Source organism: Triplophysa rosa, linkage group LG21 (assembly GCF_024868665.1).
Source record: "Triplophysa rosa linkage group LG21, Trosa_1v2, whole genome shotgun sequence".
Taxonomy (NCBI): domain Eukaryota; kingdom Metazoa; phylum Chordata; class Actinopteri; order Cypriniformes; family Nemacheilidae; genus Triplophysa; species Triplophysa rosa.
This window is the reverse complement of record NC_079910.1, coordinates 3,759,874-3,776,095: the sequence shown is the minus strand read 5'-3', so window position 1 is coordinate 3,776,095 and position 16,222 is coordinate 3,759,874. Positions and strand designations below refer to the sequence as shown.

General features: G+C 37.3%; 1 protein-coding gene across 3 annotated transcripts in view; it reads left to right on the top strand.

The window, feature by feature from the left end:
• vwa5b1 (von Willebrand factor A domain containing 5B1) overlaps positions 1 to 6,872 on the top strand; it is a 31,318-nt gene extending 24,446 nt beyond the window's left edge. The window contains exons 18-22 of one of the 3 annotated variants that reach the window (XM_057320170.1): positions 998 to 1,144; positions 1,801 to 1,875; positions 2,531 to 2,600; positions 3,589 to 3,706; positions 4,436 to 6,872. In XM_057320170.1, coding sequence (XP_057176153.1) covers positions 998 to 1,144; positions 1,801 to 1,875; positions 2,531 to 2,600; positions 3,589 to 3,706; positions 4,436 to 5,116 — 1,091 coding nt within the window. In that variant the 3' untranslated portion in view covers positions 5,117 to 6,872. The remainder of the gene's footprint in view (positions 1 to 997; positions 1,145 to 1,800; positions 1,876 to 2,530; positions 2,601 to 3,588; positions 3,707 to 4,435) is intronic. The other 2 variants (XM_057320171.1, XM_057320172.1) reach the window with 2 other exon arrangements.
• Positions 6,873 to 16,222: the final 9,350 nt, after the last annotated feature.

The window sequence follows — 16,222 nt, the reverse complement described above, 5'->3', positions numbered from 1 at the left end:
TCAGACAGTTGAAGTGTCCAATGGAGTTAAGAGATTTGCTCTCAAGCTATTTTCAACACTTCAGATTGGTTAATAATTTGTAAAAATAACAGACCCACATGGGGACTGACCAATAGCATCGATTTGTGAAAAAATATGAAATTGACCAAATTTGGACATAGGAGGTTTCCGCCAGACAGCGACGATATGTATTTTCCACATTTTTTCTCATTTTGGAAAAAAGTAAACTTTAAACTTTGAAATAACCAAAAATGTAACTATGGGAATTGTGATCATATAAAATAAGTAAAAATGTTATGTTTGACCCTTTTCAACATAGTCACCTTTTGTCAAAAATTTGCAAAAATATTCTCTTGGCCTTATATCAGCCAAATTCTTTAACCCTGAGTGGCATTCACATTTTTTCACATTGCTTTGAAATAAAATGAATTTGTTGCCACATTTTTTTCTAATTTCAAACATTCAGACAGAATGTTTCCAGATTGTTAAGAAAACGTGCAGTCAAGTGACCCTAAACTTTTGACTGTCGTGTAAATAGAGTGTTACCCATGTAGCTTTAAGGGAACGTTTGTTCCACGTGATGCTCTACAGAACAGATTTTAGGTTTAAGCACAGAATAAGATAATAATTATAGATTATCAAGTGTTTGTTTTAGGGCTTCACGGTATCCTGAGTTTCCCTTCGCGGTTATCGTGACCAGGAGAAATCGCATTGGCGCTAATATCACAATATGACGAAAAATGCTATTAGCCATATTCATCTTTAGTTTATTTTGTGTTTTCTCCTTTTTTTTTGCAAACAAATCACACTTATAATTCAAGTGTAGGGATTAGAGAGAGAGTTTGTAACCATTGTGGCTCTTAAGGCAAAACTTTAAAAGGATGCAAAATTATTTACGAGATTAACATACGTGTAAAATTGCCACGGTATCAGTAATCTTGGTTTTTAACATCACAATTATTGTCAATACATTGTCAATATATTGTGACAGCCCTAGTTTGTTTGTCTCCAGGGGAGGATCATAAACGCAGTTCACACTGCAGTTCTCGCTGTGGCAGCAGGAAGAATCGTGGTTACTCTGTGGGTCTGGCTCGATCACAGTCGGGCGGTTTACCCGAGCAAGACGATGTAGCATTACCCTGCAGTAAGACTAAACACACAACAATCGCAAAGTTATATAAAGATATTTATCCATATTTCATAAACGGACACTGAGTCTTGGTTCAGATTCAAAACGACCTCGATCTCACAATGCAGCGCTTGTTTCTGCTGCATGAGTATTTCTGTAAGGCAGCTGTTTATCTCTGTAACCAGGTAACAACATATTAGATAAAGATGCTGAAAATAGAAAGTGTTTGTTTGCTGTACCTTCAGAAATAATTCAATTCCATCAGTAGTTAAAACAAACCTGTATAACTTTCTTTCTTCTGCAGAACACAAAAGATATTTTGAAGATTGTTGGTAACCAAACAACACTGGACCTTATTGTCTTCCATTGTATGGACACAAAACTACAAAGACATTTCTCAAAATATCTTCTCTTGTGTTCCACAGAAGAAAGTTTCAGAAACAGGTTTTGAATGACATGAGGATGAATAAATGATGACAGAATTTTGATTTGGGTGAACTATCCCTTTATCGTCTGTGCATTAGGCTGCTTTGTTAACATACCCATTGCAAACCACATGAGACCCTGGTGCGGTTTCTTAATACACCCTGTTTTCCAGAGGCTTTTCACGTCTCAACCAAACTCTTCATCTCTGGTGTGATAATCCCCTAAAACTGTTCTGTGTTCGAAAGGTTTGGAGGATGGAGCTCATTCCCCTTGCAAAACATCTTCATCCTCCAGTGGGGACCGATGTAGCGTCACTGAAGGTAAATTCATGTTTGGATTCTGGATGTGTTGGTTATCTCAGTTTGGATTTTACGGCTGTCCAAGCATATCAAACACACCAACACGAGCATATGAACATGAAGGAACACTTCACCCAAAAATGAAAATTCTGTCTTTATTTACTCACCCTCAAGTTGTCTCAAATCTGCATAGATTTCTTTGTTCTGATGAACACAGAGAAAGATATTTGGAAGAACGCTTGTAACCAAACAGTTCTTGGCCATCAGTGACTACCAAAGTAGGAAAAATTACTTCATACGTTTTTTTGTTCTGATGAACTCAAAAGAAGATATTTTGAGGAATGTAGGAAAGCAAACAGTTCTGAGGCATGTTTGACTACCATTGACATTTTTTCTACTTGGTAGTCAATGGTGGCCAAGAACTGTTTGGTTACAAGTATTCTTCCAAATATCTTTCTCTGAACAAATGAACACAGATTTGGAACAACTCGAGGGTGAGTAAATGATGAGTTATTTTTGGGTGAACAGTCCCTTTAATTTTAGCTGCTGAATTCAGTGATTTGTTGAGGAATACCTTGAGGAACATATGAACAATAAGTATGCAGAGAACCCTTTGGATTGTAACAGTGTGGTTTTGTGTGCATACTGGATCATACCAACCCAACTTCTCTTTCAGCCTCTCAACGGACTCCATCGGTGACCTCTGACACCTCGCAGAGATCCACAGAAAGTCTTTTCTCAGCCAGGTGGGTTTGCAATCGATGACTTGCGAACAGCATCCACAAATCAAGTTTTGCAATTACAAATGCTGTAATTCACAGGACAAATGAATAATTCAAAAGGTTTGCATGTTATGGGCCAAATTTGCATTTGGATTGACTTTGTTATGCTGCAGGCACATGTAATGAGTTCAACACGAGCGAGAACAGACCTCAACGCTCATTAAAAAGATTAAAGACGGGAGATGTTTAGACAGACAGTATGACCGTAAAGAAGACATGCGTGGGCCTTTTTAATCTAAAGGAATCCATTTTTTAAAATAATCATTAAGCACGCAAAGCCTCTCAAGTCATTTTACTGTTATTTTTATATGTGGAGGGCAAAACTGCTCTCTTACATTTAAGTGAGTCAATCTCATTGTTTTTAACCTAGTGATGTCGAAGGTTTCTCAATTTGCACTTTTCGCTTAAAATGATCTGAAAGATTAAGTGGAATTTGAAACAAATTGCATTTTGAATATTGTTTATTTCATTTTCACCGTCTGCAGAGTATGCCAGATTTACATTTCCATTTAACATCGGAATTGATTTACATTTTAGATTCACCAATCAAATCTTGACTCTAGATATTATTGTATCCATTCTGATGACATTATTTCTGTTTATGGTCACTTTGTGTTGAGTCTATAAAATGTTTTCATAGGATTAGGAAATGGCATGAAATATCAACCAAATACTTAAACGTTATGTATGTTTTCAAGCTGTTTAAATGTCGTTGACTTTGACGGTCAGCTCAAGCAGACTCTAGACGAAAAATAAAGCCTTCCTGCACTTTCACTGTTTTCCCTCACGCTGTCACTTCATCTTAAGTAATGGTCAGCACGTGAGGGGCTGTGCTCTCGGAATGCAAATTCATGGATATGAACGGGGTCGATTTCACAAAGAAAAAAGCATTACACGTGCCTGGCATATAATGAAGATGTTACGATAAAAAGTTGTTGCTTTATTCCTCTAGTAAGCTGAGTCTGACCAGGACGCGACTCCTGACCAAAGCTGCCAGAGGCTTCATGAGCCGATCGCAGATCAAAACCATGGGAGAAAGCGAGAATGACAACAGAGACTACATCCCTCTGGTATCCTTTCTATTGCCATTTTCTGCTTTTAGAATCCCCTAGAGTTTTAGCAATAAAACACACCTAATGCGCTTGTAATGACGTCATGGAGTGTATTGCAACCACTTGCCACACAACCTTTAAATAACTGATCGATATTGGCAAGCAAGCAACGTCTTTACGTGTAGCGTGTAATAGATCTCATGACATTTAACAAGCGCAGATCAATATCTCATGATTCCTGTGTGGTTAAATGAAATGCTGTTTTCATGCATTTATGCGGTCATGGGACTTCTGTGTTAAAATATCTTGCAAATCATCGTTGGATTGTCTGAATAGATTAACATATTCCTGTTAATGCTAATATATTCAAAGCAGTTTCATTATAAGTGCACTTTTTTGTTTGTATAATGTAGTCAACGTTGATGCATTAAATTTAAGCTTAATGTTTTAGAACTCAAAGGAATAGTTCACTCCAAAACTAAAATTTTTCATTATTTATCCACCATCATGTCAATCCTAGCCTGTATGACTTTTTTCTTCTGCAGAACACAAAAAAGATATTTTGGAGAATGTTGGTAATCAAACAACATTGACCTCCACAGCATGGACACAAAAGCACTGAGAGATTTCTCAAAATATCTTTTTTTTGTGTTCCACAGAAGAATGAGTCATATACAGGTTTTGACTGACATATATGCGTTTTAGCGCAACAACTCGAGAGCAAATGTTCTCTTTTGTCTCTTCCAGGTTACGTTGCAGATGTCCTGTGGTGCGTTTAGGCTAGACGACGCCTTGTGTGAAGCCATCAACGTGCCCATGGACAAGCTAAAGTGGACATCTCCATTCGCCAGCCACAGAATTAGCCTGACCCACCCCTCTCACTCCAGCTCACGGCGCTCCGAAAGCCTGGAAGTCCACCGAGGCTCCTCTCCCCCGCCAAAAGACTCAGACTTCAACTCCGAATGCGAGGAGCCTCTTTCACGCACGTCTTCATCCTCATTCCAGTCTCGAAGCCATCGCACGGAGAGTTGCGGGTCACCGCTGCTAGGCGGGTTTTCTTCAACCAAAGCCTCGATGTCACCCATTAACTCTTTCTATGATAGTGGCCGAGGGTCTGAGTCAGAAATCGCAGAGCTGCCCCTGTCTGGTTCCCCGGGGGGCCTGCAAAGGAGCATGCATGACCCCGAAGGGATGGTGTGGGCAACTGCTGTCGCTCTGGCCTGGCTGGAGCACAGCTCAGCGAGTTACTTTATCGAATGGGAGCTGATCGCCGCTAAGGCCAGCATGTGGTTAGATGAACAGATCGTCCCAGAGGGCCGAGACCTGGCATCGGTTAAAGCGGGAGCCAATCAGCTGTTCATTATCCTCAGACACTGGGACGAGAACCTGCAACTTAACATGCTCTGTTATAATCCGAGCAGTATGTAAGCTCTGGGTAGAGAGTTTCCTTTAAACTATGCTAAAAAAAGTTTTCTGTTTTATTTACTTAAGTTTATGTATATTTTCTGTGTCTTAATTTAGTTTTTGTAAACTGCACCTTGTCATCTACATGTACAGCAAGAAGCACTGCGCAAGTATGCAAATGCAGATACAAATTGCAACTGTGCTGTCGAAAATGTTTAACGTACGTTCTTGCATCAAGTGGAGGTAACACGCTTCGGTACTCAACAAGGAGATACCTTCAGATGTCTGTGCCATGAATTATATTGCCGTTTAAGTTCAAATGAATGAAATGTACACAAAGAATAGTATAATTGAGGTGCTATAGCACCCCTTGTGGCAACGGTCAGAATGCAACGCTAATAAACTAAAAGGGTTGTGCTGTGTTCACACCCAAATTGAATTGAAGTATTTGCGCGATTAAATTACATAAAAAGTCAATGCAGAGATGCGAATCGATGCAAACTCGCGCCAGGCGACGTGAATGAAGCGCATTGGTCGGCGTGATTGCCGCGAACGCTCTTCAAACACATCTTCCGCGCAAGTTGAAAAATTTCAACTCGAGTGAGAAATTCCCGCGAAGAGCTCATTTGTTTGACACGTCCGGACGTGTGAATACACTCCCCGTCGCGCAATGTTTTTCACGCCAATTGCCCGAATATAACGAACTAATCCCACGAGTAATAAAGAGCGAGGAATGCGATGCTTCGCGTTTGGTGTGAACACAGCATTACTGTTTAAGTTTTTGCGTAGAGATCGTTCTGACCTAGCACCCAGAAAATTGCATGTCTTTGCTATTTTTGTCTCTTAAATAGAAAGATTGTTCGTATTGTCTCCAAAAAATAATATTTTTGTGCATATCATGTAGGAAACTGTCTTGTTGCTGCTTTGTAAGATTTTGTACAAAAAAATACAAATGAAGCCTAGTTAGTATTGTTCTTTAGTTGAAGACGTGGTTGACTTCTATATTTGTATTTGGCATTTGGCAGCTCAGGCTTTTGAAGCTATCAGAAGATCCAGTGACTTGATTTACCATCATTATAAGATGCAGTTACACGTGTAACATTGTAACCATCATGCAATGTACATTTGTTTGCCTTTATCGCTCATAAAAAGATGTCGAATCGTCACTGGAATGACACTTTCCTTTGATGCAAACACTGCTGTCCAGCATTAAGTGCCTAACTTTGCGGAAATCTCTGGACTGTTGAAAAGAACGTTATACTGTTACTGCAGTGCGTAACTGAATCGTTCGTTGTTCTTGCTGATTCTATTTATTGCCGTGTATGTATTATTACAGTATTTTCTTGATGTCAATTTGTTAAATGCACATAAATATATTAGAATGAAGAAATCAGTAGCTATAAATATATCTGTTATCTGTTTCTGTATATCTGTTTAAAAAAGTAACTTGAAAGAGACCACACAGAAGCTAGAGTTATTTCTTATTATCCCACACATATTATTTTATTGTATATTTTATTTCTCAGGTATTGCTATTGAGTACATTGACTTTTGGAGTAACTGTTGCATGAGCAAATGCTTTGTGGAAAGACTAATTTCTCTGGTTTCATTTTGAGGTTTTCTTCTAAATAAACCTGCTTGTGAAGGTAGCAGCTTTTCATTGTGTTTCGTTTTGAGATCAATTGTACTGTGTACTTAAGTGTCGAACCCAAGTTGTTCGTACATGCTAGTGCAGTGCCTGACTGTAAATGCATGTAATAAAATGTATTGTTGAAAGAAACAGTGTGTCCCTTTGTCTCTGGAAAAAAATGCACAGCGTTGTGAATGGCAGAAATTGAGCAGAAACGCAGACTGCTGTTGCAACCAACTGTGCTGGTTTGCCCAACACTGCTTCATTTGCACTTCAGTGTGAACGCACCTTTATCCCACAGTACATGACCGGCTAGCACTTCTGACGACATTCTGTAGTTTCTTCGTACATTACAATGAAGCACTTTACCTTTTTTTGCCAAAATCCAAACGCAGTACTCTGTGCCGCCAGTAGATGTTGCACACTTCTTTTGAAATCACAGAAAAAGGCGCCCTTTTATCCAAATTCGGCCTCGTTTCTATTGCACGCGCTCCTTCTCTTCGAGTAATGCGCAGTAGCATGTCACTGTAAATAGCTTGACGTGTTTGTCAGTCAGCCGCCCGTTTTTAGGAATCGCACTGCAATTAGCTGTCTAAACATTTGTGTAACTCAAAACAATGAAATCTACTTTCTTTGTCACTTGTGAAATCTCTCTTATTATGAGTCATGCTAATATTTGTCCTGCAGTGTTTGCTACATATTTCAGGCTTTAATCAGATCAGTTTCCTATCAGTGGGGTACATTCGCTTTAAGCACAATTTTCTGAGAGGATTATGTCAGCACACTTCTGAAGAGACAGAGAGAGAGAGAGAGAGAGAGAGAGAGAGAGAGTGTGTTCAGTATGGGTTTGGATCTGAAACCATGGCTAAGATCACATCCCAACTCATCCAGAATCATGTTGTTTCTGTTATTTCTGTTGGCAGATTTGACATTGTATAAAAAATTAATTTAGTACAACGCAAAAATGACATTCTAACTAAGAATTAAGCAAGTTTGTGTATAAAAATCTGCCAATGGGGTTAGAAAAATAACTTGAAGGTACTTAAGAAAAAGGTAGAACTAAATTATAAACAAGTTTATTTCCCTCACCCCATTGGCAGATTTTTTGCTTGTTTAAACAAACTTCCCTAATTCTTATATTTTCTTTAATAAAACAAGAATAAATATCAGGTCACTTTTCTTGTCAAGAAAATGTATCTAGAATGTTTAGATATTTGTACTATAAAATAAGAGAAAATTGCTTAGTAAGAATGACATTTTTTGCAGTATAATCATTAAGGAATTGACTTTGTTTCAGATGTGTCAGTTGACAAGAATGTACAGCTATTAACATAGCCCAGATAACGTGATCCTGTACGATTTTAAGCGATGTTTTTTTAATCAGGAACATTGAAAATTCTTTCATTATTTACCTTGAAGATGTTTTGAAGAACGTTGATAACCAAAAACTTTGTCCCCTTGTTGACTTTCATTGTATGAACACAAAACTTCTGAGATATTTCTTAAGATATCTTCTTTTGAGAGTCATGACACGAGGGTGAATAAATTATGACAAAAAAATATTTTTGGGTGAACTGTCCCTTTAAGTTGAGCTAAAAATGATTTCCATTTTATTTAATGTATCTCTGTTTGTTTCCAGAAGAAAAAAGACTTTTGGGTGAGTAAATGAAGACAGAATTTCAATTTTTGGATGAATTGTTCCGTTCAGTTTACAGTCCAGAATGCTGCAGTCATCAAACATGAAAGGATCATGTGATCTATGAACCTCTGATCTGTTAAAGTGGGAGGCTGCCACTGACAGGAATGTTGGTGCTGATAGTCCCAGTTGTATTACCCAACACTCTCACATGAGGAACTAGAGCCAACAGTTTTAATACCTACCCAAGAGTCTTATGTAAACAGTTATTTCACGTTTATTAAAAGTAGTTGTGTGGCGCAAGAACAGTTCTTTGACACTTTGCACACAATGTTTTTAGTATGCGGCGGTACGTTATTTGATGTTTTGAAGAGGAGAACGCACACATTAAACTGTTTGTGTAGCTCAGTATGGCATGATGCTACCCATAAGACAGAAAAAAACAGATGAGATCTCGTTAATATCTCAATTATTTCTCCTAGATCAGATTAAAATGGAAACTTTGGAAATCTTCTGCATCTCAGATATTTCTCCTGCGAAATAGAGTCAGAAATCTCACAAATATCTCCATTAGAGATTCAGAAGAGATCTCAATGTCACAAACTGAGCTCCAATTTGTCAAGTCTGCAGTCGATATTATTGAAGATCTCAATATGAACGTGAACATTTCTCATCAAATTTGCTCCAAATGCAGATTATTTTACCTCTACAATCTACATTCATTTTACACCTCCATACTCTTTTTGTACCATTTCTTTCTTTCTCTCCAAAGCAATTGTAGAAGAAACATCGGCAACAAAGTTACTTAAATGAAACACAACTCCATCAATTCTCCAAAGCTAAGCAATACAATTCTCCTCTGGGTAACAACGTCACATTAAGTTGAATTAAATACTACGTGTAAGTCGAATATGGAAAAAGTCGAAAGCATCTGCCAAATGCATAAATGTAAGCGATGAAATGACAGGTCTGTAGTTATCGTGTGAAATGAAATACTGTACAGCACTGTTATTCTGCAGCAAAAAAATTGAGGTTTGATTTTTACTGATCTTGTTTCTATGGAAACTATACGCATCGTTAACAGACCTTGAACGATGCTCTTGACACAAGAGCTTAAAAATGAAAAGAAATTGAAGTTTCAAGTTTCATGTCTGAACAATCGGTCAAGCTGGTTATTAACAGTGAAGTGTTACCGTCATTATTTGCTCATACTCAGGGTTTACATGGTCAAATTACTTTAGGATGTAATTCATACTGCAGCATTTTCATATTGAGATCTTCAATCATTTTGACTTTCGATTGCAGACTTGACAAATCTGAGCTCAGTTTGTGACATTGTTGAGATCTCTTCTGAAACTCTAATGGAGACATTTGTGAGAGTTTGAGTTTTTGTCTCAGAAGAAATATCTGAGACATAAGCAAAACTTTAGTTTGCTCTTCATGTGATGATATTGTCTTCTAGAAGAAAATGTGAGATTCTAAAGAGATCTCATCTGTGATTTTTCTTTTTTTGGGGGGGAGGGGGTAAATAGTGACAGATCATTTTCCCAAGTCCTTGACTCAAAGATCAATCTCCTTATCAATCTTCCATACGTTGCCACGAAACGTTGATACGTTGATTATGAAATCAAATTAAGCTATTATCCGCCCTGTCATTTTCCATCCTGAAATAGCAACATCCTGTTTGTGATTTCCACCAGCTGATTTCATCAAAACGTGTGCACGTGATGCTTGGTTTTCATATTCAGCGCTCTGAAAATCTAATCAGTCCCATTAGCTGAAGCCCAATTAGTGAGACTTAAAGTTCTTCAGGCTGACAAAAGTAGTCGGTTCAAAGCGCCCCTCGATTCGGACCCTTGTTTTCACTAGGGCATACGAGAGATAAGCTCAAGCTTTTAATGAGCTCCATAGCTTTGGTGAAATGGGCCCGACGCTCATCTGTGGGACGTACAGAGGACTTTAATGATGTCCGACAAGTTTGTTTTCAAAGGGAACCTGGGTTGATTACTTAAGTGAGTGTGTTGAAGTGTGAAGCGCTGATGAATAGCTGTGTTCCAGCATCACTTCATTATGAGACTGAGGTTTGATTAAAAGCAATGCTGCAGGGAGATCATGTTGGCTCTAAATGACTATATTTATCTGCCCTCCCCACCTGTGAAATGACAGTAATGCTAGAGAGACCTTCCATTTCTACACTGAAGACTCTAATGTCACTTTTGAATATTTACTTGCATTAACACTGAGATGCTTGAATGTATGATTTATAATTATTCTGCATAGCGACTCTATAAAAGTGATATCCAGCTTTGATAAATTAAAGGAGATATTTTGAAGAATGTTGTTAACAGCCCCCCATTCAGTTGCATCAGTTACAATAGAAGTGAATCAGGGGCTGTGCTGTTCTGTTACCAACATTTTTCGAAATATCTTCTTTTGTGTTCTGCAGAAGAAAGAAAGTCATACAGGTTTGAAATGAAAAGAGGGCGTGTTAATTATGACAGAATTTTCCTTTTGAAGGTGAGCTACTCCTTTAACATTGTTGCTATTTATTCAAATATATTATTAAAGATGTATTAAAATATTGTTTGTGTGTAGTATAGTATATTGTGCCTGGAGTGTAAACTGAAGGTTTGAGAACAATTAAAAAAAGAACACACAAAATGTTTACAATGGCTAAGGCCCATAAAAATGACAAAATATTACTACACAAGAGTATCAAGAAAGTATTAATAACTGATAAAACTGTTGTCATATGCTTTATTTCCAGTGAGTTTTTCAGTTTTCTCTTCATTGTATTTTCAAATTAAGATACAGTATGCTGTAGCTTGTCTTTTGGTCAAATAATTATGACCAATAAATTCCCTAAAGTTTAGTGTTTTGTCCATTTTGTACCATACGCTTTATATGTTAATAGTTTAATTCAACCTGAGAAAGCAATTAATGAAAATTTTGCTCTCCGGACGTCACTTTTGGCCACTATTGTGCATCTAACACATTTTAACCTTTAACATTTATTAACATTTCTAAAATAATAAACCAAGGATATTTTGTTACATTTTGACATTTCCAAAAATATACAATGTTAAAATTAAACACGAATAATTCAGGCATTAAAATAGTCAAATCATTTGGGTCACCACAAAGGAAAAATCCTATATTTTTATATTTTATAATTAACATTATGTACAATTTTCATAATGTAAAACAATATTATTAACAATAAATACATTTACATTTGAATTTAATTTTGATTAATTTAAAGGATGTGCTAGTATAAGTAAAGCTCTATTGACCACATCTGCGATATTATATCATTTGATTTACCGCAGAAAATATATTTGTGAGCTCGGGCATTTATTTTATTTTAGTTATAACAATTTTTTTACTGTTTAGAAGTAGAAGTAAATTTTCTGTGATATCCATGTTTTGTCTCTTTTCAACAGGACTGCTCGTTGCTGGAGAATCCTCAGGCATTGGTGGAGGGGGTCTGGAGGGGTCACCATGGCAACACAGGAACGATAACAATGTGATGCTCTTTATTCATAATTAAGGGAGAGGAATCATTTTCTCTCACAGCAGGGAACATTCTGGTAATATCCATTAGCATGGGTGAGTGGAACTGTGTTGAACACAACATCAGGTGAATCATGGAGGTGCCGGTGACATGCCTAAAAAGTTCATTTAAACTTTGAACAAAGAGTTATCCAGTCCGACAAGAAAGTGCAATTGAGGCCGTGAGTGGGCAGTGTCAGTTTTTTAAAGCGTTTAACAAACATATACTAGCAAACAACCCTATCTGTAAAATGGACATGGTTATCTTGTTTCTAAGCAACCGTTTCATATGCTGGAGCTTTAAGTCTACTTTGACAAAACTCTTTAAAAAGCTTTGAATTCTCTCAAAAGCCTGTGTTGTTGAGGGCACATTCACATCATATTTATGGCCACTATACAGCCAGTATATTTGCCCGGTGATAGGACTTTTGGCAGTCCAGAACGATGCGATGAAATGTCCTGGAAAGAGTTGAATCTAGAAGTGAATCAAGAAAGGAATATGTTTTTCTGTAAATGAATGAAAAGAAAGATTTATGCCAGATCAAAGTGCACAAAGATTCAAAAAGACTTTATTATAGTCTATCAGCATAGATTTTTTGGGGCAGATGTGTAATTTTATGAGACGTGGGGGATTGATTTCAGGACCAGCAATTAAAGAACCATTCGATATAATGCAGTTTTATGTAATTTTAAATGTTGCACTTACAGTGTAAGAATAACGTTTTTAGAACAAATAGTAATAATGCAAAATGTTTTTTGACGACTTTGAGATAACATATAGAGAACATTAGCTGGGATAACTGTACTGTAAACACATTGAGATAATAATGCTCTTTAAAGCATGAATAGAGTATAGTTCTTTATGAACACATCAGTATGTTTATCACGTGTCTTCATGAAGCAGATCTTCTATTCTCTCACATAGATGATGAGTATGTGAGTGCTGGGATGGACTGCTGCCCGACGGCACATTTAAATTAATCATGTCAGACAACGATTACACTGAAGATCGAGTATCTTTGCTGGATCATTAGTCCTCCTATGGGATGCTGTTTTAGAAACCACACACTTCATGTTATATGATAGACTTTGATTTATTTACCAGCCCTGTTGTTTTATTCTTGCCATTGCAAGAAAATACATCTTGTCTACGAAAGGAAGTTTCCAGTCAACTGTAAATAATTAATGTAGCATGTTCCTGTAGCTCACTTGGTAGAGGTTGTGGGTTTGATTCCCAGGAAATGTCCAGGTATCATCAAACAGATTCGCTTAATAGGACTAGTTGTTATAATCCCACTATTTCAGCACAGTTGCATTGCCCAATAGGACATTTCCCACGCCTTATGCAGGGAGAAGCAGTCAAGAATATGAATAGAGGAAAGGAGGTCTGAGGTTTCACTGGTTCGTCGGGTAGGCATCCTCTGTGTTTGGGGATAAATGATTATAGAAATACATAGCATACTTACCTTTCCTGGCCATTATCAGAGAGACATCTCATGAGTTGTGTGTCCCACTTTCATCACATCATCCTGAGTGAAAGATGCCTTTTGGTGAGTAATGCCCTTTGTATGGTTCCCATCAATGCGACACATCATCAGTTGTGCACCTCAGCCTCATTGGGTGTTTCGGCCCTTTATCACAAGACACCCTCAGCCAAGGGAGTCCCACCGCAGTTTGATCAGACCTGGGTGTGTGTCGCATTGTTACAAGGTCATCTGGCAGAAGCAGTGGGCAGCTATCACTGCAGCTCAAAGGCACCAAAGTCGTTACCCGCCGGCCCTGAGAATGGAACCGGCAACCTTTTGGTCATGAGTCCGACTCTCTAACCATAGGCCACAACTACCCAAACCGTTAATGCGTGCTCAGCGCATTAACCATACGAAAATCATAAAGGAATTATAGGCTTATAGTAGGAATCTCATTTCAAATTCCCTGTCCACTGTTTCTATCTGCTTAATTTTGCTGGAGCAAAAGAACTTTAAAGATGGACTGAAAATTGCACAAATCCAAATCTTCAAACGTCATTTAGACATAACCAAACCCAGAAGAGCCTTATTTGATCATTTTACGCAAATGGCCATGCTTGAATAACATTTTACACATTTTACACACAAAAAAAGTTGTGTTATTGAAATTAGGAAAATATGTGGTAAACTTGCTTGTCCTAACCAAGCACAGCTTCCTACTTGAATGAAGAAAGATGTTCAATATTATGTTGAATGTTTTGTTATTGAAAGAAAGAACATGTGTTCATTTGAGAAGTTTGTGTTAACCAGCCACAACGTTTCATAATTATTTTTCACTGTAGGTTAAAATTACAAGGTTGAAATATTAATAAAATAAATCTGATATGGAAAAACTGACACAATATTTTCCAAATGCACTAGCAGGGCTTCCATTTTTATTGATGCTATCTCCTTAAAGGACCTATCCATGATCAATTCAGATGTTAGATCTGCATATGTTATTGATAGAAGTAGAAATGCACCAATACATGGGCCAATTATCGGTATCGATTGATAAAAGCCATTTACACACTATCGGCTATCGGTCAATAGTATGAAAACAGGCGATGCTCACGACCAATATATCCTGACAATCAAAAGTGGACAGGAAAATGCAATGCATCTGTGCTCTGTACAGTATAGAAAATGTTAAGAAACACCACCCGTTTGATGTTCAATATTAATAGTCATAATATGAATTTATAACATTCAGAATGTTAAGAAACATTAATTTAATCTTCAGAATCGGTATCGGCAGGTATCACTGAATAATCAGAAATTTTGTATCAGTGCATCTCTTATTATCTAACACAAGACAACAGCAGAATGTTCATGTTTATGTTTATGACGTGTCTTACTCATGACTACATTACGCTGTCTGTCACGGGAAATCAAATGAAACAGAAAAAGAGTTAAATATTACACTGTGATGAGTTGAAAACATGTTTGCAAGACACATGCTTGATGCTTGTGTGGGATGCAGAGACTCACGAACCGCAAAAAACCTCAACTCGGCCTCATCTTCCTGCCGAGGCGCATGAGGCTGTGGGGTTACTATGGCAACAGTGTTGGCAATCCATGTTTTGTTGCCTTGTTTCACAGCTATCATGCCAAGAGTATGTCACCATGTGTTATCAGAGCTTTCCGGGGGACAGAGTCACACATGCGCAGACATATCTCTATATTAAATGCAGTACACATGAAGGAACATCACATGCTGACTCCTTAACAGTCAACTGAACCTGAAGTTTTTATTTAGTTCAGCCCAGTTACGTAATTATGTGTTGTGTATAAAAGGAATGATCTGAACCAAATGCTATTCAGTTTATTTTCATTTAAAAAATGACAATAAGTTATGTGGCCATTAAAATTTTGTAGTGAAAATCTGATAATGTGACAGCCCTTTAAGGGATAGTTCACCCAAAAATTCTGCCATGAATTATTCAACCTTAAGTTGTTCCACACCTGTAGCCTATACATTTATTTGTTCTGTTGTACACAAAGAAAGATATTTGGAAGAATGTTTACAACTGTTAAAATGGTTGTCAAATGTGCCCCAGGAGTGCTTGCTTTTCTAAATTCTTCAAAATACCTCATTTGTGTTCAACAGAACAAATAAATTATGCAATTTTTTTCTAATATGGTAGTCAATGGTGCCCCAGAAATCTCAGTTGCTAACATTCTTCCAAATATCTTTCTTTGTGTTTGACCAAACAAATAAATGTATACAAGTTTGGAACAACTTGAGGGTGAGTAATTCATGACAGAATGTTCATTTTTGGGTGAACTGTTCCCTTTAATCCAAAGTTAACCTTGCAACTGAATAGCAACACCCTTGTATATGTGTAAAAAATCAAGTAATGTTGTATAATTGCATAAACTCAGATTTATTTCTAAAGAGATAAATAAAAAATAAAATTTTCTTTTCAGTCAGTTAGTTCAGCTATTCATTAATGCCCGTAATTTTATCATCCTGAATTGACAGGTTACACAGAGTGCTAATGACTATAGATGGATCTGATTATGACAGAACAGATGTGGATTTATAGTAGCAATATGTTTCTTTCAGATGTGACTGTCTAAACCTCCTTTTGCTGCCTGTAAAAAGGCCCTGAATTGAAGCCACTGGATGTAATGAATTAAATTCCATCTTCATTCTCTGGCCCCGCTGTCGCTAAACACACGTCACGCGAACCCAATTACAGACAGACACTTCATTCTATTTCTCCTGAAACCTGTTTTTGTCCTAACGACTATCAATAGAGGATGTCAGGTTTTTTTTTACTTTTGTTGCGGGAATGATTTCA